Source organism: Tamandua tetradactyla, chromosome 1, assembly GCF_023851605.1.
Source record: "Tamandua tetradactyla isolate mTamTet1 chromosome 1, mTamTet1.pri, whole genome shotgun sequence".
Taxonomy (NCBI): Eukaryota; Metazoa; Chordata; class Mammalia; order Pilosa; family Myrmecophagidae; genus Tamandua; species Tamandua tetradactyla.
In genome coordinates, this window is record NC_135327.1 from 20,271,967 (window position 1) to 20,298,252 (window position 26,286).

The window sequence follows — 26,286 nt, forward strand, 5'->3', positions numbered from 1 at the left end:
AGCAGGTAAAATGAGAGGAAGTCACACCCACTGGCCTCAACCTACTCCCTAAAGCTCACCAGTCCAGAAGAGAAGGGTACCACTGAGCCTAGAAACAAAGAGCTGGGAACAGCTGCTAGCACAGCATAGTAGGAATGAGAAGAGAATAAATGGTTTGTTGAATTATTGGTTTATAAAAATTTGTAGGGGTGGATGATTTAAAGCAAAAAGTAGTTTAAGCTCTCCTGGAAATGCAGGACAGATGCTTTCCTGGTTCCCATTAACCTTTGAGCTCAGGTAAATGAATCTTAAGGCTGACATTTTCAATCTTTTGAGGACTTTAACCCAAAACCCTACTCACCCTGACTCAACCTGATCTCCCCAGCTAATCCTGCTGGCAAAACATGGCAGCAACTTATTGGTTTTTGAGTTTCCTCTTGACTGAGACATCTTGGCAGCTGTCCCTGAGTCCAAGGCAGCTCCTCTGTGAGGTCACTGTGGAACTCTGAGGGTTTCTACCTGACTGCACAATCAGTTGGCTACATTTAGTACTAGGGAAATGAGACAGAATTCCATACACAGAACACAAATGGAGCAACAGAATCCATCCCACAAACCATAATCACAGCCATTTTTCATCTGATTTGAGGCATTCTTTTTATTGATGATGTTGAACTTAACAGCAGTGAAAGGAGCTACAGCACAAACACCCAGGACATGAATACAAAATGATCCATATAACAAGTACAGGCAGAGAGAACCCCTTCTCATGAAAAACATGGAAAATGCCAGGGAATTCATGATAAAGTAAGCTTCATCAAAACCAAAAGGCCAACTGGCTCCCACAGTTGGGACAGAGAAAGGCACAGGAGCTTTCTAACCCAGCCTTCTGCATGAGCTCCAATTCTTTGAAAAGAAGGGCACAAAAGGACTGCATGTGAGAAAGGGTCTTATAAATCCCAACTCCAGAGCAGGCTTGAACTTGATTCAATACTATTCAAATCTTAGTCCAAGACAAAATATGGCAGGATGAGTTGGTGAAAGGCTAATCTCTTGAGGAAATTTCAACAAGGGACATAGAAAAATGTTAAAAGACACTCTTAGCACCAATCAACATTTATTGAAGGGCTAGGGAGAACCACCCGCACGCACACAGGACACCCAGCTAAATAACATTTAATGGTGAACTAGAAATTACCAAATGTTAATTGATAACCAAACAAGACATTTCACAGGCCCACACAACAAAGAGAACAATGTAACACAGAGAAAAAAATCTCTACTCCCATTCCATTGATAATGAATAGGATTTTGTCATATTGTAAAACAAAAAGTGGAGTACTTAAGGTAAAAAAAAGATGCAAACTTAAGGGAAATGCAAATCAAAACCACAATGAGATACCACTTAATACCCACTAGAATGGCTATTATTAAATAACAGGAAGGATGCAAAAAAACAGGATCCCTTGTGCATTGTTGGTGGAAATGTAAAATAGTACAGTCACTGTGGAAAAAGCTGACAAATCTTTAACAGAGAATTACCATATTACCCACCCAGCGATCTACTTTAGGTCTATTTCCAGAAGAATTGAAAGTAGGGACTTGAACAGCTATTTGTACAGCAATGTTCATAGCAGCTTTACTCACAAGAGCCAAAAGGTGAAAGCAACCCAAATGTCCAACAACAGATAAATGAATAAACAAAAGGTGGTATGAATATTCAAGGGAATACTATTCAGCTATAAAAATGCACAAAGTTGATGAACCTTGAAGACATCATGTTGAATGAAATAAGCCATACACAAAAGGACAGTAACTCTACGATTTCACTTAAATGAAGTGACTAGAACATGCAAATTCGTAGAAAGAAGGTTACCAGAGGTGAGGGGGGCAGGGGGTGGTGGAATGGGGTGTGAATGTTTAGTGGATACAGAATTATTGTTTGTTATGGAAAACTTTTAGAAATAGATGATATTGATGGCAGCACAAGATTGTGAATGCACTTAATACCGCTGAATTGTATATTTGAAAGCAGCTTAAATTGAAAATTTTATGTTGTATACATGCTACCACAATAAAATTTGGGGGGGAGGGAAAGGGTGCAGAAGGCTTTTTAAATCAGACACTAGCAGGGTTTTGTTTTGTATTTTAAATCAAGGCCAACAGCCCAAAATATGACTTGTTTTCCAGTTATTTTGGTCAATAGTTTCATTTTCCAATTCAAGGTCACCACTCCTAATTAAAGCAGCTCCTGCACTTTTCCAACAGCATACATTTACAAATCAAATGATATATATATTTTTCATTATAACCTAACTTCACTGATTAATAAATTAATCAATATTTATATGGCCTAAAATATGTTAACACGTATATTTTTCCCTCCAGGGAAGACACATAGAAGGAAAAAGGAGAAATATTAAGATGCATTCCACTTTTCAGTTAAGCAAAGTTTCAGAAAACTCTCATCACCTAAAAAGAGTGAAAATATGATGGTCAAAAATGGGTTTAAAAAAAACTGAAATGGGAGGGTGGTCATTAAGAAGAAAAATCTCCTAAATAAACCTCTGCACAAAAATAACTTTAGAAAAGTATGATTGTTGAATCATTATACTGATATTTCTTTCAGTCTTCAGTATCTTAGAGCAGCTACAAGTAAAAACCTAAAATTGTGAAATTGTAACCCATACCAAACTCTGAAATCTGTTCTACAACTAATTGCTATGATGTGTTTTGAAATTTATCGCTTTTTTGTATATGTTATTTTTCACACACACACAAAAAAAGGAAGAGTTATAACAGAGATGATAGGATTTAACAATTGAGTATGACTGCTGAATCATATTGATACATCTTTTGTCTCCAAAGTCTTGGGGCAGCTAAAAGGAAAACTGAGGAACTGTAACCCATAACAAACTCTGAAATCTGTTCTATAATCACTTGTTACAATGTACTTGGCAATTTATCGCTTTTTATATACAAGTTATATTTCACAATAAAATATTTTTAAGATTAAAAAAATACAAAACAGTTAAATTCCTACTTGGGACTAATTCAGGCAACACTAGCCAATTCTGAAGAAATTCTGATCCCTATGAAGAGGAGATGGCTGCCAGAATGGAGCAACTCAGGTGGGAACGGACTGCAATTAATAAATACAATGAACTTCTCTAGGGAAGGCTAAGTATCCCCACTTAGCAGCAATGCCACTAATTGTCCTCTCAAGCTTTAACACTATGGATTTTAAGATGTTACAACTTGTCTTTTTCAGCTCTATATAATTTGTTAAAAATTTTAAGATGCAGTTTGATAGTCACAGAGATTTTTTCTTTTTCGCCTTTCCAAGCAAGAAACAAGAGTGAAGCCACTGACTGTTGTACTGGAAGGGAACTTGGGCATTATTATCTACTGTCATACCTTTAGCTGGCATTAAATTGAGGTCAACAATCCAGCTCACTTGACATTTAAAACAATGCATTTCCTACCACCCCACACTGCCAAAGAGAACTCCATACTCAAATGCCGAAGATTTCAAAAACCATGACTCATGCAAAAGGCAGATTCTCAATGTGGTTTGGCAGCTGCTTACCCATCTCACCTCCCCATCTCCCAACAAAAAACACTTACTAATGATGGGGGGGAAGATGATATTAAGTCAAAGAGTTAAAAGTACTTAGGAAATTAAAAATATGTATTTTATTTCAATCTACACTGAATCTTACAATTATAACTTCCTTTTTCAACCTTCCGTTAGCAAGGAGGGGAGTACACACAGGGGCAAGCTGGGATAGCCTATAGCAAATTGTCAAAAACAAAACAAAACAAAACAAAACAAAACAAAACAAAAACACTACAAATAGCTTATTCCATTCTCCCCAGTAGGATTTAAAACTTCAAAAACAGCAGTCATAAATAATTATACATGTTTAACTCTCATATTTTGTAGAAAAACATAAAATGCCAAAAAAAAAACAATGTCAAGTTAGAAAATTTAAATACGATGCTAAAATCCAGATGTTCTTTTGGTTACCCTGGATATTGAGATTACTAGAACAACTTTAAAATATATAAATGGGCCTCATTATGTTAAATATAAATATGAGCATGATAATACTACTTTTGAGAAGCAAGAGAGGAAAGAAATCTGAAGGTCACTTTAGCTTACATAAGGATAAACCCTGATAGACATACTTAGATTCTTACACCAAGTGATGATTCATAGACAGATATATAAGCAAAACTCTGCCTGTAGTTTACAGCATGTGGGGAAAAAAGTCAAACACACATGCTGAACCACTTGTTATTTCTCCTGTTAAAGCCTTCTCTTTTAGAGTCAAAAACAAGAGTACATTTAGTAAAGCACAAATGTTCTGTAGAGCTGACAGGCTTCTCAACATTAGTGAGACCTTTTTCAAAAGTCTACATGTAAGACATATATAGCTGATGAGAAACAACGTGCCTTCTTTGAACCAACACTGCTTTCAATTGATGAATATCAACCTTCAGAGGTAACATATGCCCGAATTCTGCACTCTCTCACTTTTCCTCATTCCAGTATTCTGGAATAGACAGAAGGAACTTTTTCTGAACCAGAAGGAATCTTGGGGAAACCATCCACATGCAGGTCCTCACTGAGTCAAAGAAAAACCCTGCTCTGCAGACCTGAGATGCAGGGCATGGAGGAAAGCACTGGACTCAACTCCTGGTCATCGGTCTGCCCACGATAGCACTGACTCCTTCGTTTATTTGAGGGGCTCTAGCCACATACTCTCTTCATATATTCAGTCAACCCACTCATATGCTTGATCTTGGACTTAACTTTAATCATTATACTGCAATCTGTGATCATCTGTTAAGACTACATCTTAGAAACTCATCTCTGCCCCACTGGAAACTAGAAAGAACCATAAAGCCATTTGCTGAGACAAACTCTCATGGACTGAATCTCATTCTACCACCAAAACTGAAAGGCAAACTAAAGACATCTGTGAATAGAATAAATCATTCTTCCTCATGCATGCACCCAGCCTCTTATTTGTACTAACGGTTCCCACAGACGTAAAAAAAAAAAAAAAAAAAAAATTAAAAAACCACATTGAAAGCAAATCAGGAAAAGGTTAAAGAAGAAATTAATAAAATAAGGCAAGACAGCTTGCAGAATTTCAAACTATTGATGTTTACTTACAAAACTGTAGGCTTTGCTGGGTACTCTGGTTTGCTTTTAAATGATAACATTACAAAGAACTGCCTCTCTCCACCCTTAGGAATGTATCTATGAAGACTATCCATTTTACATTTCAGAACTTTAAAGCCTCAAATAAAGAAAAGGCAGGTTATTTAAATTTTAACTTCAAAAATATAGGTGTAGGGGTAGTTCAGTGTTAGAATTCTCGTGTGCCATATGGGAGATTCAGGTTTGATTTCTGGCCAATGCACTACAAAAAAAACAAAAAGGATACAACAAATGGTGCTGATAGATCTGTTCATCTAGATAACTAAATTAATAAAGCTACCTGACTATAACCTCATTCGACAGACAGCTTCTGTACTTCAAGGACTACTGGGAACATTACTTTTCAATTCAGATTAACCTAGGGGAAAACAGACCTTCACAAACTATAGGTACAAAACAACCTGCTTGAAGTCATCTAGGTTTAATGGTTCTAACTACAGTCAAGTTCAGTATAAATATAGAATCCTTCCTTGGGTTTTCTTTTAGTGAAGGACTCTGCACACTCAATTATAAACTCGCACGAAAACAATGAGAAGCAGCAAGTGTCATGAAGATAAATAAGTGAAATAAATATGAAGTCATCTCATTTAAAATTTCATAAATTGAATGTATGAATTCAAAAGTATGGCATTTTTCTAATTTTAAATCAACAGCAGTTGTGTCCAACCAGCAAAATGGCTGGTGATTCAACAACACTGGTTACAGGCACAGGTTCTACAGGCTCAGGTTTGGCTTGGTTCACAGTCATTACTTTCATTTTTTCTGTTGACAGCAAGACAATTTGGGTCACCACACATACTAGCAATCTAATCTGATTAGGTTGATGAGGCTTAAAAGCTCTGGTTTTGTTAGTAGATTAAGCAATGAACCATGTTTGTCAACATTAGACACAAAAAAATTTCTCGTAACTAAAATGTTATAAAACCATCTTTAAAGACAAATATCTAGAGACACCTAGCAGAAGAAAACTGCTTTCTTTTCAACACCTTATTACATTTTACAGAGCAAACGTCAAAGAAAATGGGAGCATTTTTACATCAATGAATCTGAATCACTTACTTAGTTTTCATTAAAAAAAGAAAGAAAGAAAGGTGCAATGTGTATTTAGACCTCAACTTAACTCAGGGTAAAACAAGATGAAAATATAGTCTGAAGACAAAGGAGCTGGGCTTATTACTACTGCCAAGCTGAAAAAGAAACACTGAAAGAACTTGCTACTTATTTTATAAAATACGCCAAGTCTATGTTGAGGAATGTCCCCCTTGAATCCTCAGGATACAAAAATTCTTTCTTAAGTTTTTTCTGATCTGTAAACAGAATTTCAGACTGAATGTGAAGAATCTGTGCCATAAGTAAATAATTCCTCTTAGCTGTACTGTGCTTTCTAATGTTCGGATTGCTTTTTTTGTCTGTCAGCACTTTCTGATCCCAACAAGCACTCAGTGAGAGTGCTTCAGACAACTTTAACCTCCATTTTACAGGTTAAGAACAAGAGGTACACTAACTCAAAAATCACAGCTAGGAGGGACCTACAAGAACTCAAATTCAGCATTTCCTCTGCTGGAATATGAAGCTGCTGGTATTTGGAAAACCCTAAGACAATATTCCTTAAATTACAGGTCTGAAGACAACATCATGCCCAGGTCACCTAAGGTACCTATTAAAATGCAGATTTCCAATTTGCTGACGCAGACTTTTCTGGGGATAGACTCTGGAAATCTACTGACCAGATGTTTCTGAGGCCCATGGGTTTAAGGAACGCCATCACGTGTGAGTCCTAAACCCAAATAGAGCTAGAGAACCTATCTCCATGCAACACAGAATTAGCCAAGTAAACCAAGTAGGCTATTCAAGTTTATTTCACCAGTGTTCTAATCTGAATTAGTCACACCAAAAGACTACGTGGGGGTGCAAGGGTAGTTCAGAGGTAGAATTCTTGCCTGCCATGCGGGAGACCAGGGTTCCATTCCCGATCTATGCACTTTCCAAAAAAACAAGCAAAACAAAAAAATAAACAAAAATTCAACAAACGGTGCTGCAAAAACAGGATACCCACATCGAAAAATAATGAAATGTGACCCCAGATACAGCATTTAAAAAAAAAAAAAAATGAAAATGACTATGCAGGGATGCGAGGCTACTTTAGTGGTAGAATTCTTGCCGGCCATGCAGGAGACCAGAGTCTGTTTCCAGCCACTTCTCACCCACCCCCCTCACCCACCAAAAAAAAAAATTTAATAAATGTTGCTACAATAACAGCATAGTCACATGGAAAAAGAATGAAATTGACCCTTCCCATACAGCATACAAAAAAGACAATGCTGCTCAGCCTAAAGATTTTGATCAGTGAACCTAAGTCAAAAGTCACACAGTAGTAACAGCTTCACTTTTTACCAAGGTGACTTCTCAGATGATGTCACCCTAACAGTATTTCCACAAACTCCATGCCCTCCTTTAAGTATGTTCTTATAGATTACCAATACACATGGTGTCAAATTTCTTCTGAAGGTGCGTAACATTTCAAGGAAGGTATCATAGCATTAACTTCTAGAGGAAGTAACATGGGTGCAACCCAGACAAAATCATCAAGTAGGGTTCACAGAGCATCCATCATTGTGGTAGGTACTCTACAGACCATATACAAATAACTACCTTCTGTCCATTTAACTTTATTTCATACTGAAAATGGTAGCATTCTCCTTTTGAACTAACTTCAAAAAGCATAGAATTTTCAAAGGGAGGTAAAAAAAAATCTATGGTGACAATTATAGATTTTATAAAATAAGATTGCTGTCTTTGAAACATGCTACAGGAAAATATATAAATATCTCCCATGGTCATCCACCAAGCACTGTCCTGCTATATTTCTCAGGAAGAAACAGCCTGATGAGGCTTCAGGGCAGCTGGGCCAAGCCTTGAACTTCTGAGAGGAAACTTTTCAGGAATATAAGAATATAAAACAGTGACAGTTAGGACATGTATTGTGAAGAATGAAGACAAAGGGAAACAGTCAAAGAAATAGATACACTTGAAAAAGTGACAAATTTGATAAAATCAGTCCTAAGTTAAGATAAAAGCACAGGTACCCATTATCACTTAAACCTAGAAGTATATACCCAGGGCAAGACAAATTCCAGAAGACATGACACTCTTGAAATACAGAATTTTATTTAGAAACTGTTTAAAGTAGAAAAAAACCCTGTCAAGAAAGACCAGGTGGAAAACGGGTTCCCAATAAAATGGAATTTTAGGGCAACAAAAGTCTAAAAGGCCACAAAAGAGAAATAGCACCACTGTCATTTGAACAATGGCTAGTTACTTGCATTTTTTTGGCATTGTTAATCACTGAATCTGGGTTTTCCTCTGAATTTCACACAGAGCATGCACTACACAACAATTTATCATAAAATACCTGCTTTCTACACACGTTTTAGGACAAGCTACCACCAGAAACAAAGCAATACAAATACATCAGGGGCTGAACAATCTCAGTAGTGGGTGACACACATTTTGCAGAATTTTGTCAAAGGGACTGAATAGGCTAGGCTGTGGGCAAAAGCAAATGAGGGAGAGTTAAGGAATGAAATATTTAAATATTAATAATTAAATCAGTCACAATACTGTATTTTCTGCAAAAGAAAATTAACATTTAGTAATACACTAACGAATTTATCTCCAAAGAGATTAGTGCACTGGCAAAGTATTCCGATAGCAGTGGAGAGCTGTGGACAGCAGGTACCAAAAACACCCCAGCCTTGCAGATCCAAGGTAGCGATGGCCTTCACTGATCACTCCCTTTGTCAGAGGTCCAGAAAGAACTTGCAGCATCATCACCTGCCTGCTGTATTTCCACTCTAAGCAGCAAACTTTAAGGAGCCAAAGAAGAATCCCCAGAGGACAAGGGGAGCAGAGAAGAGAAACATGTTATATGTAAACTTAAAAAACAGTAAAACGGGACACAACCCCCATTCAAATCCCAGAGATGTGGGCAAGTTCCCAAAGTAGTTGTTAAGATTAAAAAACAGGACACACCTCATTTCCCAAAAAATACAATACACAGAAATTCGGGGGGTAATTGGAAAAATCATCAGAGAAGTGCTCAATAAAAATCGAGCTCTTAAACTCAAATATCTCAGGGTTGAAAACACCCTGTATTCATTCAGGCAACAATGCCTCTTGCTTTTTAGCAGGGATGAAATTGATGAATGACACCAAATGGCTATACAGAGCAACTTTCATTTTGGGCCAATGTCTAAGCCTACAAGGATTCAAGCAGTCCTGCAAAGCCTTGTGAACAGCAGGTTCCAAAGGTTCCAAGGTCTGACCCTTCCTTCCCAAGCACAATGTCAAACACATAAAATCTGTCGTGTTACATTTTATATTTTGAAATATGGAAGCATATTTTAAATACTCTTAAGGCATTTATTTATTACAATGTTCTCTGCCAAGATTTCACATAGCTTAAAATTCAATTCAGTCTTTCCATTTCTCTACTGAGGTCTCCACTTCAATGTGTTACATTAACACCTTCTCCAGCAATCAGCATTTCCAGCAACCACATGGTGAGCCCCAGGGTCAGCCTCTTTGCTCCCTAGGTGAACCAACTAGATGTTAATACTGCTCTGCTACAAGGTAAAAGCTCCTAACTCATACTTAATGGAAAAGGAGTGAAACTTCTGCAAAGTGCACTTTTTAAGAAGAGGTACTTTTTGCTTATGAAAAGAAACCAATGAGTCCTCTAAGAATAATAAAAGGGAGTATTTTACAGTTAAGCACATGATTTGGAGTGAAGAATTCTGATGCTTCTCTGCTGGTCCAAGTTGTTAATACTCTTCTTGTTCCTCCTGTGGGCCCCCTTCATCAGGTATCACAAAGCCTTCCTAAAAAGGAGAAAATGAGAGGGAAAGCTATTACTCAAGGCTGAATAAAGGATCAGTTTCTACTGTGGACTCATCTTCCTTATATTTAACCTCTCAAAGTCAAAGATTCTTTCTGTCTCTACCACATACCTGTCATATAACCACACAAGGCCAGGTGACCATTATTTTATTTCTGAAGACAGTGGAATCACATCTCACAGAAGGCAAAAACTAAGCATAAACAAAATTACCCCCAAGCTTTTAGGGGTGATGGATATGTACATTGTACTGATTACATAGTATCTTGAATATGGCAATGATTTGACACATCAAGTTACCAAACTGCATTATCTAAATATATGCAGTTTATTATATGTTATATCCAAATAAAGTTGTTAAAAAGAAGGAAGAAAATTTACCCTCAAAATCCGAAAGTCACACAAAGAGTTCAGTACTAAACCTTCTCCACTCCCTAAGTTCTATATAGCCAGATTTTCCTTAATGCATTCCTTTGGCAGAGCTCCAGAAATAGCTGGCATGCACTTAGGAACCACGCGTTACCAAAAACACTCGCAATACTAGTGGCATGGGGAAACTGGGCACGTACCAAGAGAGCAGATTCACAGCTTTCTCATGCTCACTCCAGGGTATTCTGGCATGTACTTATTGCAAGGATTATATTATTGCACCATAAAAATCAGGCTTCTCCTTCCACCACCCATCTTTTTAAAAATAATAATCTCTATAGCTGCATTTACTAACATGTGACTCCACTAAAATAATACTCAGACTAGACCAAGTTGTCTGGGAGAACCCTTATCTTCATTATCGGTTTTCATTATCTAGCACAGAGCAAACCCTAAGTTAAGGATTTACTGAGCAAATTACCAACTTTTCAGCCGTGTCTTATTTCCCCAAAATTCGTAAGATATGTTTAGAGAACAGTGATAATAACATTAATATTACCTTATATTTGTATAGTGCTACACAAACTGTAAAATACTTAGATATATACTCTAATTTGATCTTACACAGAACTTGTTAGGTAAGCAGGAGCATTATAAATAAATATGACCATTAAACAGTGGGCACATCAAGAAACGAAATCTCCCTCTACGTAGGGCATAAATTCAGGGTGAAAGTCTCCCAGGCAGTGTGGATATGATTTTCAGAGATGAACCTGGCCCTGACACCATGGAATCAACAATGCCTTCCTGACCAAAAAGGGGAAAATAAATGTAACAAATAAGGTATCAGTGGCTGAGAAAATTCAAATACAGTCGAGAGGCTATTCTGGAGACTACTCTTTTTTTTTTTATTTTTAATATTTTTATTGTAAAAACTTAACAAAAATATATTCTTGACATAAAAACATTCCATACATGGTGTACAATCAATGGCTCACAATATCATCACATAGTTGTATATTCATCATGATCATTTTTTGAACACTTGCATCACTCCAACAAAGAAAACACTTATACATATCATACCCCACACCCCTCCCTCTCACTGACCACTAGTGATTCCATCTACTCAATTTATTTTACCCTTTGCCCCACCTATTATTTATTTATTTATTTTTATGCATATTTTCTACTCAACTATCCATACCCTGGATATAAGCAGCATCAGACACAAGGTTCTAACAATCACAGTCACACTGTAAATATTTTATCTTTATACAACTGTCTTCAAGAATCTAGGCTACTGGAACATAGTGCAATAGTTTCAGGTAACTCCCTGTAACCACGCCAATACACCATAAACTAAAAAGGGTTATCTATATAATGCATAAGAATAATCTCCAAGGGCAGGTCACAGTGGCTGGGCAGGCCACAATGGCTCAACAGGCAGAGTTCTCGCCTGCCATGCCTAAGACCTGGGCTCAATTCCCAGTGCCTGCCCAGGTGAAAAAAAGAAAAGAATAATCTCCAGGATAACCCCTTGACTCTGTCTGAAATCTCTCAGCCACTGAAACTTTATTTTGTCTCATTTCTCTCTTCCCCTTTTTGGTTAAGAAGGCTTTCTCAATCTCTTGATGCCAGGTCCCGGCTTATTTCAGGGTTTCTGTTCCACGCTGCCACGGAGATTTACACCCCCGTGAGTCATGTCCCACGGAGCAGGGCAAGGCAGTGAGTTCACACGCTGAGTTGGCTTAGAGAGAGAGGACACATTTGAGCAACAAAAGAGGTTCTCTGGGTGGTGGCCCGTAGGCCTAAATTTTAGTAGGCTTAGTCTGTTCTTTGCAGGAATAAGTTTCATAGGGGCAAACCCCAAGATTTGAGAAGGCTTGGCCTATTGATTTGGTTGTCCCCTCTGCTTGCGAGAATACCAGGTATTTGGAGGCTATTCTTAACACAAGCTTCAGCTAGATATTGCTATTTATCATCATTTGCCAAACCCCAATCAATACCATTCCTGCCAACACTAAAGAACACCTAGGGCTCTATCTGAGATTCTACAAAAGTTCTATGCACTGAGATTATTTCCTAAAAACCTAAAACCTCCAGATGCGTTTCCATCATAGGCCAGATAGATCCTGAAACCCAGAGGGGCCAGTCTCTCCAGAACATCAACCTCTATCCCATATTATCAACAGCCCTTTCCAACATAAAGATAGAAAGGGCATAGCTGAAATATCCCCAATATTCCAGCTATGTATCTATCTATCTATTTTCCCCAGATAGCTAAATATCTATCTAGGGAAAGAGCAACAGAGAAGGAAGAGTTACAACAGAGAACACAGGATTTAACAAATAAGTATGACTGCTGAATTATTACTTGCTATTTCTTTTAGTCTCCAGTGTCTTGGACCAGCCATAAGGAAAAACCTAAAACTGTGGAACTGAAACCCATACCAAACTTTGAAATCAGTTCTATAAGCAATTTCTGCAAGTGTTTTGAAGCCTACTGCTTTTTCATATAGGCTATTTTTCACAATTTAAAAAAACTGTTGAGAAAAATACATGAAAATCTGTTATCCTAGATCAGCTAACATATCACGATGTGTAGTACACATGGATTCAAAGAAATTTTACCACAAAGCACTCTGAGGGAATAGGAACCAGGTGAGCTTCTGGAAAGGCTAACAAATGTATACTCTGAAGGCTGTGGGGCAGGAGGCAGAGAAAGGTCCTTGTGCCTCATTCTCCAAGTACATCTGGCTGGACAGGTGGGGTGCACCTGGTTAAACGCATTTTGTAGCACTCACTATCTATCAATGGCCACAAATGACAGAAGCAAAGCAAGCCAGCCACATGACCTTTTCCTATTCCTGCCTCAAAGGTTCACAAACGTCAGAAGAGAGGCGGAAGCTGTGTAGAAGTACCCTTTGGCTGACGTTGAGGGTTCAAAAACGAAGGCTTTTGACTTCCGGGCCAAGACGGTGGCTTAACAATGTGCGTATTTTAGTTCGTCTTCCAGAACAACTACTAAATAACCAGAAACAGGACAGAACAGCTCCTGGGGCCACATCAGTGACCGGACACACAGTGTACCCCAGTCTGGACCAGCTGGACCGGCTGCAAACCTCCCAAGAACTGTTGAGTTCCCCAAGCCACAGCGGCCGGTGCCCCTCCCCCACAGGCTGCTTCCCAGAGGGGAAAGGAAAGAGACTTTACCAGCAGCAGAGGCTGAGCCAAAAAAAAGTCAATGTGGAATTAATTAACGAATTATGACTACTAAAAATAGGCCCCTACCTCATATGAACCTGGTCAAAGCAGAGATAGCTGATTTCTGCCCCGGGGCTGAGAGGGCAGGGCTGATGGAAAAAGAAAAAAAAAAGGAAACAGAGGATTCTGTGGCAGTGTTTCTACAAAGGCTAATACAGCGGCAGGAATTCTCAGGCTGCAACTGCCCCAAGCATAGGCAGAAACAAGCTCATTTCAGGGCTTGTCTGGAGCCTGTGCCTTCCAAGGGAAGGGGTGAAGCCCAACTCAGGTGGATTCCCTCCCTCAAGAAATTCAGATACCAGGGCTTAGTAATATGAAGGCATTAAAACCAGCCTACAACCTCTCTGTCTCCACCACGCTCCCAGCAGGAAGAGTCTGCCAAAGTTAAAGGTACCGCATCATCTTATGCTGGTGGGACCTGCAGGCAGACAAGCACCACATACTAGGCAGGGTAAGAAAAACAGAGTCCAGAGACTTCACAGGAAAGTCTTTCAACCTGCTGGGTCTCACCATCGGGGAAAACCAATGCAAGTGACTCTTCCCTCCTGATAGGAGGCCAGTTTGGTCTGGGAAAATCTGGCTGGAGTCTTTAATACCTAAGTAGACCTTCCTAAGTGTGGGGGGAAAAAGGCACCATACAAGCAGGGCAAGAAACAAGAACTGAAAAATTCTCCTCTGTTAAATAAAACCTAAGCTAGGGGTCCAGAAAAAGCTGAACTGAATGTCAAAGAACAGATAGACAACAAATTCATCCAGCAAGAAAACTCTAGGTGAAAGAAGTGAAAGCAATCTCCAGAATAAACTAATTAAGGTAATTAAATGCCTAGACCAGCAAAAAATAATAAATCACACTAGGAAAATTGAAGATATGGCCCAGTCAGAGGAACAAACCAACAATTCAAATGACATACAGGAGCTGACACAATTAATTCAGAATATACGAACAGATAGAAAACCTCATCAAAAACCAAATCAATGAATTGAAGAATGTCATGGTTAGGGACATGGGTTAACTTGGCCAAGTTGTGGTAGCTGTTCATCTGATTGGGCAAGTGCTGGCCTGTCTTGTTGCAATGAGGACATTTCATAGGATTAGGTCATGATCACGTCAGCTGCATCCACAGTTAATTCCATTTGTAATCAGCCAAAGGGGAGTATCTTCTACAAATAGTGATGCTAAATCTAATCACAGGAAGCCTTTTAAGGAGGACCCAGAGGAGACAGAATCCATTCCTGCTTCAGCCGGTGAGCCTCTCCTGTGGAGTTCATCCAGACCCTCCATTGGAGTCATCGGCTTCACAGCCTGCCCTGTGGATTTTGGACCCTGCGTTCCTGTGGTCACATGAGACACTTTTATAAATTTTATATTTGCAAGTGTTCCCTGTTGACTCTGTTCTCTAGAGAACCCTAAGTAATACATCTTGGTACCGGCAGTGGTTCTTAAGAAACAGAATCTTAAAAATGGGTTTTGGTTTTTTCCGGAGAAGATGGCGGGTTAGTAAGACGCGCGGGTATTAGTTCCTCCTCCAGAAAAGCAACTAAAGAAACAGAAACAATACGAAACAGCTCCCAGAGCCACGACAGAGACCAAAAAGACAGCGTACCCCATTCTGGAACGGCTGAATGGGCAGGGAAAATCCGCTGCGGTGAGATACCCGAGGGGCGCGTGTTTTCCCGGCCAGGGCGGCTGGCGACTGGGGTCCCCTCCACGCACGTGGCTCCCCGGTCTGACTGGGAACGTTGGATAGCGGGGCCCTCCCACCACGCTTGGCATCTCGGGCCAGCTGGGCAATTTGGACCGGCACTCCCCCAAGCCGCGGCGGCCGGCGACCCCCCTCCACACCCGGTTTCCCGGGCCGACTGCGAGATTCGGATTGGCAAGTTAAAGGAGCCAAAGCATCTTTTACTGGTGGGCCCCGCAGACAGATGAGCGCCACGAGCGCCACCTACTGGGCAGGAAAAGAAAAACAGAGCCCAGAGATTTCACAGAAAAACCTTTCAACCAGCCGGGTCCCACACCCAGGGAAACCTGATCAAATGCCCAGACACCAGCAGAAAATAATGGATGACGCTCGGAAAATTGAAGATATGGCCCAGTCAAAGGAACAAACCAATAGTTCAAATGAGATACAGGAGCTGAGACAACTAATGCTGAATATACGAACAGAAATGGAAAAACTCTTCAAAAACCAAATCAATAAATTGAGGGAGGACATGAAGAAGACATGGGCTGAACAAAAAGAAGAAATAGAAAATCTGAAAAAACAAATCACAGAACTTATGGGAGTGAAGGACAAAGAAGAAAAAATGGAAAAAACAATGGATACCTACAATGGTAGATCTAAAGAGACAGAAGCTACAATTAGTGAACTGGAGGATGGAACATCTGAATTCCAAAAAGAAACAGAAACTATAGGGAAAAGAATGGAAAAACTTGAGCAGGGGATCAGGGAACTGAATGACAATATGAAGCGCACAAATATACGTGTTGTGGGTGTCCCAGAAGGAGAAGAGAAGGGAAAAGGAGGAGAAAAACTAATGGAAGAAAGTATCACTGAAAATTTCCCAACTCTTATGAAAGACCTAAATTTACAGATCCAAGAAGTGCAGCGCACCCCAAAGAGAACAGACCCAAATAGGCGTTCTCCAAGACACTTACTAGTTAGAATGTCAGAGGTCAAAGAGAAAGAGAGGATCTTGAAAGCAGCAAGAGAAAAACAATCTGTCACATACAAGGGAAACCCAATAAGACTATGTGTAGATTTCTCAGCAGAAACCATGGAAGCTAGAAGACAGTGGGATGATATATTTAAATTATTAAAAGAGAAAAACTGCCAACCAAGACTTCTATATCCAGCAAAATTGTCCTTCAAAAATGAAGGAGAAATTAAAACATTTATAGACAAAAAGTCACTGAGAGAATTTGTAACCAAGAGACCAGCTCTGCAAGAAATACTAAAGGGAGCACTAGAGTCAGATACGAAAAGACAGAAGAGAGAGGTATGGAGTAAAGTGTAGAAAGAAGGAAAATCAGTTATGATATATATAATACAAAAGCCAAAATGGTAGAGGAAAATAATATCCAAACAGTAATAACACTAAAAGTTAATGGACTGAATTTCCCAATCAAAAGACATAGAATGGCAGAATGGATTACGACCTAGCAATACCACTGCTAGGTACCTACTTAAAGGACTCAAGGGCAAAGACACAAACGGACATTTGCACACCAGTGTTTATAGCAGCATTATCTACAATTGCAAAGAGATGGAAACAGCCAAAATGTCCATCAACAGACGAGTGGCTAAACAAACTGTGGCGTATACCTACGATGGAATATTATGCAGCTTTAAGACAGACTAAACTTATGAAGCATGTAATAACATGGATGGACCTAAAGAACATTATGCTGAGTGAGTCTAGCCAAAAACTAAAGGACAAATACTGTATGGTCTCACTGATGTGAACTGACATTCGAGAATCAGCTTGGAATATATCATTGGTAACAGAGACCAGCGGGAGTTAGAAACAGGGTAAGATAATGGGTAATTGGAGCTGAAGGGATACAGACTGTGCAACAGGACTGGATACAAAAACTCAAAAATGGACAGCACAATAATACCTAAGTGTAATGTAACTATGTTGGAACACTGAATGAAGCTGCACCTGAAATATAGTTTTTGTTTGTTTGTATCTTTTGTTTTTGTTTTTTTCTTTTTCCTTTTTTTATACATATATTTTTATTAGTATTATTTTAATTTTCTTCTCTATATTAACATTCTATATCTTTTTCTGCTGTTTTGCTAGTTCTTTTCCTAAATCGATGCAGATGTACTGAGAAATGATGATCATGCATCTACGTGATGATACTAAGAATTACTGAGTGCATGTGTAGAATGGAATGATTTCTAAATGTGTTAATTTTTCTTTTTTTTAATTAATAAAAAAAAGTACATTAAAAAAATGGGTTTTTATGAATGGTTTTCTACTCTGACTGGACTCAGAGACACTAAGGACTCTGATTCCCTAATCAGAATGACACTCCCAAGCCATGGAGTGAGCTGGCAAAGGAGACAGTTAAAATATCATCATTCGATTCTTCTAATGCTTCACTTGTACAAAGCCGGACTCTGGGGGATAATGCTTTTGACACCTTTACAGAGTTTTGTAGAAATAAGAGTTATAGAGATATTGGTTGGTTGATGTTAGATACACTGGCTACATTAAGGGGTGAAAGGGATGGGCTTAAGGCTTCAAACGAGAAGCTTAAGTGCCGTGTGAAAGATGTAGAAGTTTCTATGAGTATCCTGAAGGAAAATCTTATTTCCTATAGCCATAGACTTGAGATCTTTGAAAATCAGACTCAGAATCTTATTGTTACAGTAGCAACTTTACAACATAAACTGAAATCTCAGTCTTGCATGGTGTCTGCCGTTAAACTGAGGGCATTGAAAAGGAGTAGGACCCTGAAAAATGGGATGGTGACATATGGATTGATAATGATGTTGGGTGCAAGGTTGAAACCCTTGGCCATTCTGAGTCTTCTCTAGATAACCCTGTAATAGTCTGCCCTGAGGACACAGCCGCCCCACCTCCAGCCTGCCTTGAGGAATTGGCCACCCAACCTCCTCCTGAAGGGATTGGTCCTCGAGTTATTAATCCTGTTTCACCAGGTGAAACTGCAAATGAAGGCCCTGAAGCAATCGGCTTGGAAGATATTTCTAATTCTTTTCACGACCCACCCCCACCACCCCTCATTTCTTCCAGACCTATAACTAGACTAAAGTCCCAACAGGCCCCTAAAGGTGAGGTACAAAGTATCACACATAAGGAGGTACGTTACACTCCAAAAGAACTGTGTGAGTTTTCCAATTTATATAAACAGAAATCAGGAGAATATGTGTGGCAATAGATTTTAAGAGTGTGGGAGAAATATAAGTCTGGATCAGGCTGAATTTATTGATATGGTCCCACTAAGCAGAGATTCTGCATTCAATGTTATAGCTACAGCGTTTAGAAAAGGTGTTAACAGCTTGTTTGGGTGGTTGGTTGAAACATGGATCAAAAGGTGGCCAACATTACCTGAGGCTGAAATGCCAGAACTGCCCTGGTATAATGTAGATGAGGGGATCCAGAGGCTTAGACAGATTGGAATGTTAGAGTGGATTTATCATGCAAAGCCTGCTCTTACACCCCAGGAATGTCCAGAGGATGCACCTTTTACCAGAACAGTGAGAAATAAATTTGTGAGACTAGCACCATCATCCCTAAAGAGCTCTGTGGTTGCATTTCTCTGTAGGTCAGATATTACTGTAGGAACTGCTGTCACTGAGCTGGAATCCTTAAACACAATGGGGATGACAGGATCCCAAGTTGGCAGAAGTCAGGTGGCAGCACTTCATCACCAAAGACAGGGTAGATGTGTCTATTATAATAGACAGCAAACTCAAAGGAGGCATCAAAATTATATGACAAGCAAAGATTTGTGGCACTGGCTAGTAAATCATGGGGTACCTAGAAATACAATAGAAAGGCAGTCCACTAAATTCTTGTTGGAGCTGTATAAACAAAAGAGTTCTAGGTCAAGTGAAGAGAAGTCTAACTTGAATTGCAAAAACACAGAGTCACGGCCCCTTAATCAGTTTCCAGACTTGAAACGGTTTACAGACTCTGAGCCCCTTGAATGAAGGGGAGGCCAGGTTCCTATGGGGGAGAAACCTATTACACTGCCACAAATTTATAAATTAATCTTCCTCCAAGTCTTCCCCAAGGAGACTGACGGCCTTTTACCAGGGAAACTGTGCATTGGGGAAAAGGAAATGATCAGATATTTCAGGGATTAGACACTGATTCAGAAGTGACATTAATTCCAGGGGACCCAACACGCCACTCTGGACCATCAGTCAGAGTGGGAGCTTATGGAGGCCAGGTGATCAATGGAGTTTCAGCTCAGCTTCGTCTCACAATGGGTCCAGTGGGCCCCCGAACCCATCCTGTAGTTACTTCCCCAGTTCCGGAACGTATAATTGGCATAGACATACTGAGCAACTGGCAGAATCCCCACATTGGCTCTCTAACTCGTGCAGTGAGGGCCATCATGGTGGGAAAGGCCAAGTGGAAGCCACTAGAACTGCCCCTACCAAGCAAAATAGTAAATCAGAAGCAATACCGTATTCCTGGAGGGACTGCAAAGATTACTGCCACTCTTAAGGACTTGAAAGATGCAGGGGTGGTGATTCCCACCACATCCCCATTCAACTCTCCTATTTGGCCTGTGCAGAAAACAGATGGGTCTTGGAGAATGACAGTGGATTATCGTAAACTGAACCAGGTGGTAACTCCAATTGCAGCTCCTGTTCCAGATGTAGTATCATTGCTTGAGCAAATCAATACATCCCCTGGTACCTGGTATGCAGCTATTGATCTGGCAAATGCTTTTTTCTCAATAGCTATTAGTAAGGACCATCAGAAAGTTTGCTTTCAGCTGGCAAAGTCAGCAATATACTTTCACTGTCCTACCTCAGGGGTATATCAACTCTCCAGCCCTATGTCATAATCTTGTTCACAGAGACCTTGATCGTTTCTGCCTCCCAAAAGACATCATACTGGTCCATTATATTGATGATATCATGTTGATTGGACCTAGTGAGCAAGAAGTAGCAACTACTCTAGATTTACTGGTAAGGCATTTGCGTGTCAGAGGATGGGAGATAAATCCAACAAAAATACAGGGGCCTTCCACCTCAGTAAAATGTCTAGGTGTCCAGTGGTGTGGGGCATGTCAAGATATCCCTTCTAAGGTGAAGGATAAGTTCCTGCATCTGGCCCCTCTCACAACCAAAAAACAGGCACAATGCCTAGTTGGTCTTTTTGGATTTTGGCAACAACATATTCCTCATTTGGGTGTGCTACTCTGGCCCATTAATCGTGTGACCAGAAAAACCCCTAATTTTGAGTGGGGACCTGAACAAGAGGAGGCTCTGCGACAGGTCCAGGCTGCTGTACAAGCTGCTCTGCCACTTGGGCCGTATGATCCAGCAGATCCAATGGTGCTGGAAGTGTCAGTGGCAAACAGAGATGCTGTCTGGAGCCTTTGGCAGGCCCCTATAGGAGAATCACAATGCAGACCCTTAGGATTTTGGAGCAAAGCCTTAAACATCTGCTGCAGATAACTACTCTCCTTTTGAGAAACAGCTTTTGGCCTGCTACTGGGCCTTAGTAGAGACTGAACGCTTAACCATGGGCCACTAAGTTACCATGAGACCTGAGTTGCCTACCATGAGTTGGATGTTGTCTGACCCAACAAGCCATAAAGTTGGGCGTGCACGGCAGCGCTCTATTGTAAAATGGAAATGGTATATACGAGATAGAGCCAGAGCAGGTCCTGAAGGCACAAGTAAGTTACATGAAGAAGTGGCACAAATGCCCATGGTTTCCACTCCTGCTGCCACATTACATTCTCTTTCCCAGACCAGAGCTATGGCCTCTTGGGGAGTTCCTTACAGTGAATTGACTGAGGAAGAGAAAACTCGGCCTGGTTTACAGATGGTTCAGCACGATATGCAGGTATCACCCGAAAGTGGACAGCTGCAGCATTACAACCCCTTTCTGGGGTGTCCCTGAAGGACACTGGTGAGGGAAAATCCTCCCAGTGGGCAGAACTTCGAGCAGTGCACCTGGTGGTTCATTTTGCTTGGAAGGAAAACTGGCCAGAGGTGCGTTTGTATACTGACTCATGGGCTGTTGCTAATGGTTTGGTTGGATGGTCAGGGACTTGGAAAGACCATAATTGGAAAATTGGTGACAAAGAGGTCTGGGGAAGAAGTATGTGGATAGACCTTTCTGAGTGGGCTAAAAACATGTAGATATTTGTGTCCCATGTGAATGCACACCAGAGGCTGACTTCAGCAGAGGAAGATTTTAATAATCAAGTGGATAAGATGACCCGTTCTGTGGATACAAGTCAGCCTCTTCCCCAGCAACTCCTGTCATTGCCCAATGGGCTCATGAACAAAGTGGTCATGATGGTAGGGATGGAGGTTATGCATGGGCTCAGCAACATGGACTTTCACTCACCAAGGCTGACCTGGCTACAGCCACTGCTGAGTGCTCCATCTGCCAGCAGCAGAGACCCACACTCAGCCCCCGATATGGTACCATTCCCCGAGGTGACCACCAGCTACATGGTGGCAGGTTGATTACATTGGACCACTTCCTTCACGGAAGCGGCAGCAATTTGTTCTAACTGGAATAGACGCATACTCTGGATATGGGTTTGCTTTTCCTGCACATAATGCTTCTGCCAAAACTACCATCCGTGGGCTTACAGAATGCCTTATCCATCGTCGTGGTATTTCACACAGCATTGCTTCGGATCAAGGAACACACTTCACAGCAAATGAAGTGCGGGAATGGGCGCATGCTCATGGAATTCTCTGGTCTTACCATGTTCCCCATCATCCAGAAGGAGCTGGATCGACAGAACAGTGGAATGGCCTTTTGAAAACTTAATTACGGTGCCAACTAGGTGGCAAAAACTTGAAAGGCAGAACTTCAACTAACTGTTCTTTGCAGCCTGGAGGAAGCTCAACATCTTTAAGTCTCCACTGCCACATCCCTCTCCAGCATGGTTGGAAACAATGCCTACTGTCACCTTTTCCAGGTTGGGTTGAAACAATGGCTACTTCTACCTTTGTCTGGGATGCATTTAAACAATAGCTCCCTCAGAGAAAAGTCCCCAGCAATCTAAGTTTGTCAACTAAAAGCCATGAACAGTGATCAGCTATACCTACACCCCTTCTTGGGAGCAGGGGTTTCTATGTCCCTTCCTGTCACCTGTGAGCTAGTAAGATTCTTGACTCCATGGCAGCCTGCCATAAGAGTAAGGCATGAGCATCTGTATCCACCATGTGAAAAGAGCAATTTACTGTTTTTTAACATAATTTATCAGTCTCTTCCTCCAGCTCTTCCTTGTATGCTGTACAGTGTTCTTCTGGCCTCTGCAATTTCAAAATAATTATTTCAGACAGTTATTGCCCCTGTAATTGCTATTTTGGTAGAAGGACTAAGTTCTGGAACTCTATACTCTGTCATCTTCCTACAGTCCTTCTAAGTATTATTTTTGTCACGTCTCAACTCCCACTCTTCATTACACCCCTATTAAATTATGCACAGTTCTAAAACCTATACTCTTTCCAGTTTTTGGATTTGTTGTTCCCCTGACTAGAAAATGGTTCCATGAGTCTTCAATTAGCTTCTACTTGTCATTTAGAACTAAGCATAGATATCACTTTTCCTCTTTCCTGGATACTTGCTTTTTGCTTATTTTATGTTGCAAGTGAAAGAAGATGAATATTTTGTGCATTTCATTAGCTGTTTTATCCCTAGTGTCTAGTACATTTGTCAAGATGTGGAAAGTATTAAATAAATAATTGGTTGATAAATGAGATCCCTGCCAGTCATCTGAGAAGAATGTTGCCACTGTCAATTGGATATGTGATTCTTAATTTCAGAAGAAAACTTTATTTAATCATTTTAAAATTATAAATTAAATTGTGATATTTTGAGCCTTTAGAGAAAATAACATAACTCAGGTAGGCTACTTAGATTGAGAAAAATATTACCCAATAGAATTCAGGAGAGTGCCACCACTTAAAAGAAGGATGAACCAACAAAAAACTTATAATTCATGCTCTTAAAACTGAAAGAAGGAGAAAATATTGTCTCAGAACAAAGAAAGGAAAGAATGTCCATAGGGTCAATGCTGTTACAGACAGGAAAGACAATTAGTCAGGAGGAAGTGACAAGAGACTATTGCCTTGAGTAATCCATAAAGTAATGAGAAAGCAGCCAGGTTTAAAAGAGTTTAAAATTTAATAGTGGATAAAGAAGGAGAGGCAATAAATATAGACAAATATTTCAAGAAGCAAAGAGTGGAAGGGAACAGAGCATGATTTCAATTTCAGAGTATTCAATGTTTCATGATCAAATGGTACAATTTGACACGATCAATGGTACACATTTTTTGTATTTCACAGCTTCTAACTCTGTCCCCCCTTTTTCATTTCTGAAAAACTCTACAGAATCAGAGCTTTAATCCTTATACTTAGAGCTTATTAAATTCAACTCCCTAAATTTATAGAAATAATAAAAGAAAAAAAAAAACTTGAAAGGCTGGGGTAATGTTCTCCAGGAAGCTGTGTATGCTCTGAATTAGCGTCCGCTGTATGGTGCTGTTTCTCCCACAGCCAGGATCCATGGGTCCAGGAACCAAGGGGTGGAAATGGGTGTGGTACCACTCACTATTACCCCTAGTGATCCACTAGGAAAATTTCTGCTTCCTGTCTGTGCTACCCTGAGTTCTGCTGGTCTGCAGGTTTTAGTTCCAAAACGGGGTGTGCTTCCTCCAGGAGAAACAACAATGATACCACTGAACTGGAAGTTAAGATTGCCACCTGGTCACTCTGGGCTACTTATGCCTCTGGATCAACAAGCCAAGAAGGGGATTACATTATTGTCTGGGGTAACTGACCCTGACTATCAGAAAGAAGTAGGACTGCAACTACATAATGGAGGTAAAGAAGAGGTTTTTTGGAATATAGGAGATCCCCTAGGGCGTCTATTAGTACTACCATGCCCTGTGATTAAAATCAATGGAAAACTGCAACAACACAATCCAGGCAGGACTACTAATAGCTCTGAAACTTCAGGAATGAAGGTTTGGGTCACCCCACCAGGCAAAGAACCATGGCCAGCTGAAGTGCTTGCTGAGGGTAAAGGGAACATGGAATGGGTACTGGAAGAAGGTAGTGATAAATATGAACTTCAACCACATGATCAGTTACAGAAACGAGGACTGTAATGCTGTTTTGTTCATGTTATACTATTTAAGTTGTAAGATATCAAGTTTAAGAATGAATGTTGCCTAAGGATTTGCACCCTATTCTGGAGAGATTTAATGTGTTTCCAGTTATATGCAGGACAGCTGAGTATTATCAGGTAAAAGAAAAAAAAATGTGTGCTTATTTGTTTTCATTTGGAAATTACGTATAGTTTAAGGTGATATATTTATAGGTGCCAAGTTGACAAGGGGTGGACTGTCATGGTTAGGAACATGTGTTAACTTGGCCAAGTTGTGGCAGCTGTTTATCTGATTGGGCAAGTGCTGGCCTGTCTGTTGCAATGAGGACATTTCATAGGATTAGGTCATGATCACGTCAGCTGCATCCACAGCTAATTCCATTTGTAATCAGTCAAAAGGGAGTGTCTCCTACAATTAGTGATGCTAAATTTAATCACAGGAAGCCTTTTAAGGAGGACCCAGAGGAGACAGATTCCATTCCTGCTTCGGCTGGTGAGCCTCTCCTGCGGAGTTCATCCAGACCCTCCATCAGAGTCATCAGCTTCACAGCCTACCCTGTGGATTTTGGACCATGCATTCCTACGGTCACGTGAGACAGTTTTATAAATTTTATATTTGCAAGTGTTCGCTGTTGATTCTGTTTCTCTAGAGAACCCCAACTAATACAAAGGAGGATATAAAGAAGGTAAGGAATGAACAAAAAGAAGAAATCAAAAGTCTGAAAAAACAAATCACAGAAGTTATGAGAATGAAAGGCACAGCAGAGGAGATGAAAAAAACAATGGAAACTTACAATGGTAGATTTTGAGAGACAGAACATAGGATTAGTGAACTGAAGGAAAGAACATCTGAAATCCGACAAGAAAAAGAAAATATAGGGGAAAAAATGGAAAAATAGGAGCAGGGACTCAGGGAATTGAAGGACAATATGAAGCGTACAAATATACGTGTTGTGGGTATCTCAGAAGGAGAAGAGAAGGGAAAAGAAGGAGGAAAACTAACAGAGGAAATTATCACTGAAAATTTCCCAACTCTTATGAAAGACTTATAATTACAGATCCAAGAAGTGCAGCATACCCCCAAAGAGAATAGATCCAAATAGAAGTACTCTAAGACATTTACTAATCAGAATGTCAGAGGTCAAAGAGAAAGAGAGAATCTTGAAAGCAGCAAGAGAAAAGCAATCCATCACATACAAGGGAAGCCCAATAAAACTATGCATAGATCTCTCAGCAGAAACCATGGAGGCGAGAAGACAGTGGGATGATATATTTGTTATTAAAAGAGAAAAACTGCCAACCAAAAATTCTATATCCAGCAAAACTATCCTTCAAAAATGAGGGAGAAATTAAAACATTGTCAGACAAAAAAATCACTGAAAGAATTTGTGACCAAGAGACCAGTTCTGCAAGAAATACGAAAGGGAGCACTAGAGACAGATACGAAAAGACAGATGGGAGAGGTGTGGAGAAGAGTGTAGAAAGGAAGACTATGAGTAAAGGCAAAAAGAAGGAAAATTAGATATGACATATAAAATCCAGAAGGCAAAACAGTAAAAGAAAGTACTACCCGTGCAGTAATAACACTAAATGTTGATGGATTAAACTCCTGAATCAAAAGACATAGACTGGCAGAATGGATTAAAAAACAGGACCCTTAATAAAAAAAAGTTTAAAAAAA

General features: G+C 40.0%; 2 protein-coding genes across 5 annotated transcripts in view; both read right to left on the reverse strand.

Annotated features, from left to right (window-relative positions):
• EFCAB8 (EF-hand calcium binding domain 8) overlaps positions 1-9,463 on the reverse strand; it is a 145,344-nt gene extending 135,881 nt beyond the window's left edge. Inside the window, exon 1 of one of the 3 annotated variants that reach the window (XM_077111428.1) lies at positions 341-9,463. In XM_077111428.1, the coding sequence (XP_076967543.1) occupies positions 341-429 (89 nt within the window). In that variant the 5' untranslated portion in view covers positions 430-9,463. The remainder of the gene's footprint in view (positions 1-340) is intronic. The other 2 variants (XM_077111401.1, XM_077111409.1) reach the window with 2 other exon arrangements.
• A 157-nt stretch (positions 9,464-9,620) lies between these two features.
• MAPRE1 (microtubule associated protein RP/EB family member 1) overlaps positions 9,621-26,286 on the reverse strand; it is a 52,867-nt gene continuing 36,201 nt past the window's right edge. For both annotated transcript variants that reach the window (XM_077111493.1, XM_077111498.1), the window contains exon 8: positions 9,621-10,092. The gene's annotated coding sequence lies outside the window, so the exon portion shown is untranslated. The remainder of the gene's footprint in view (positions 10,093-26,286) is intronic.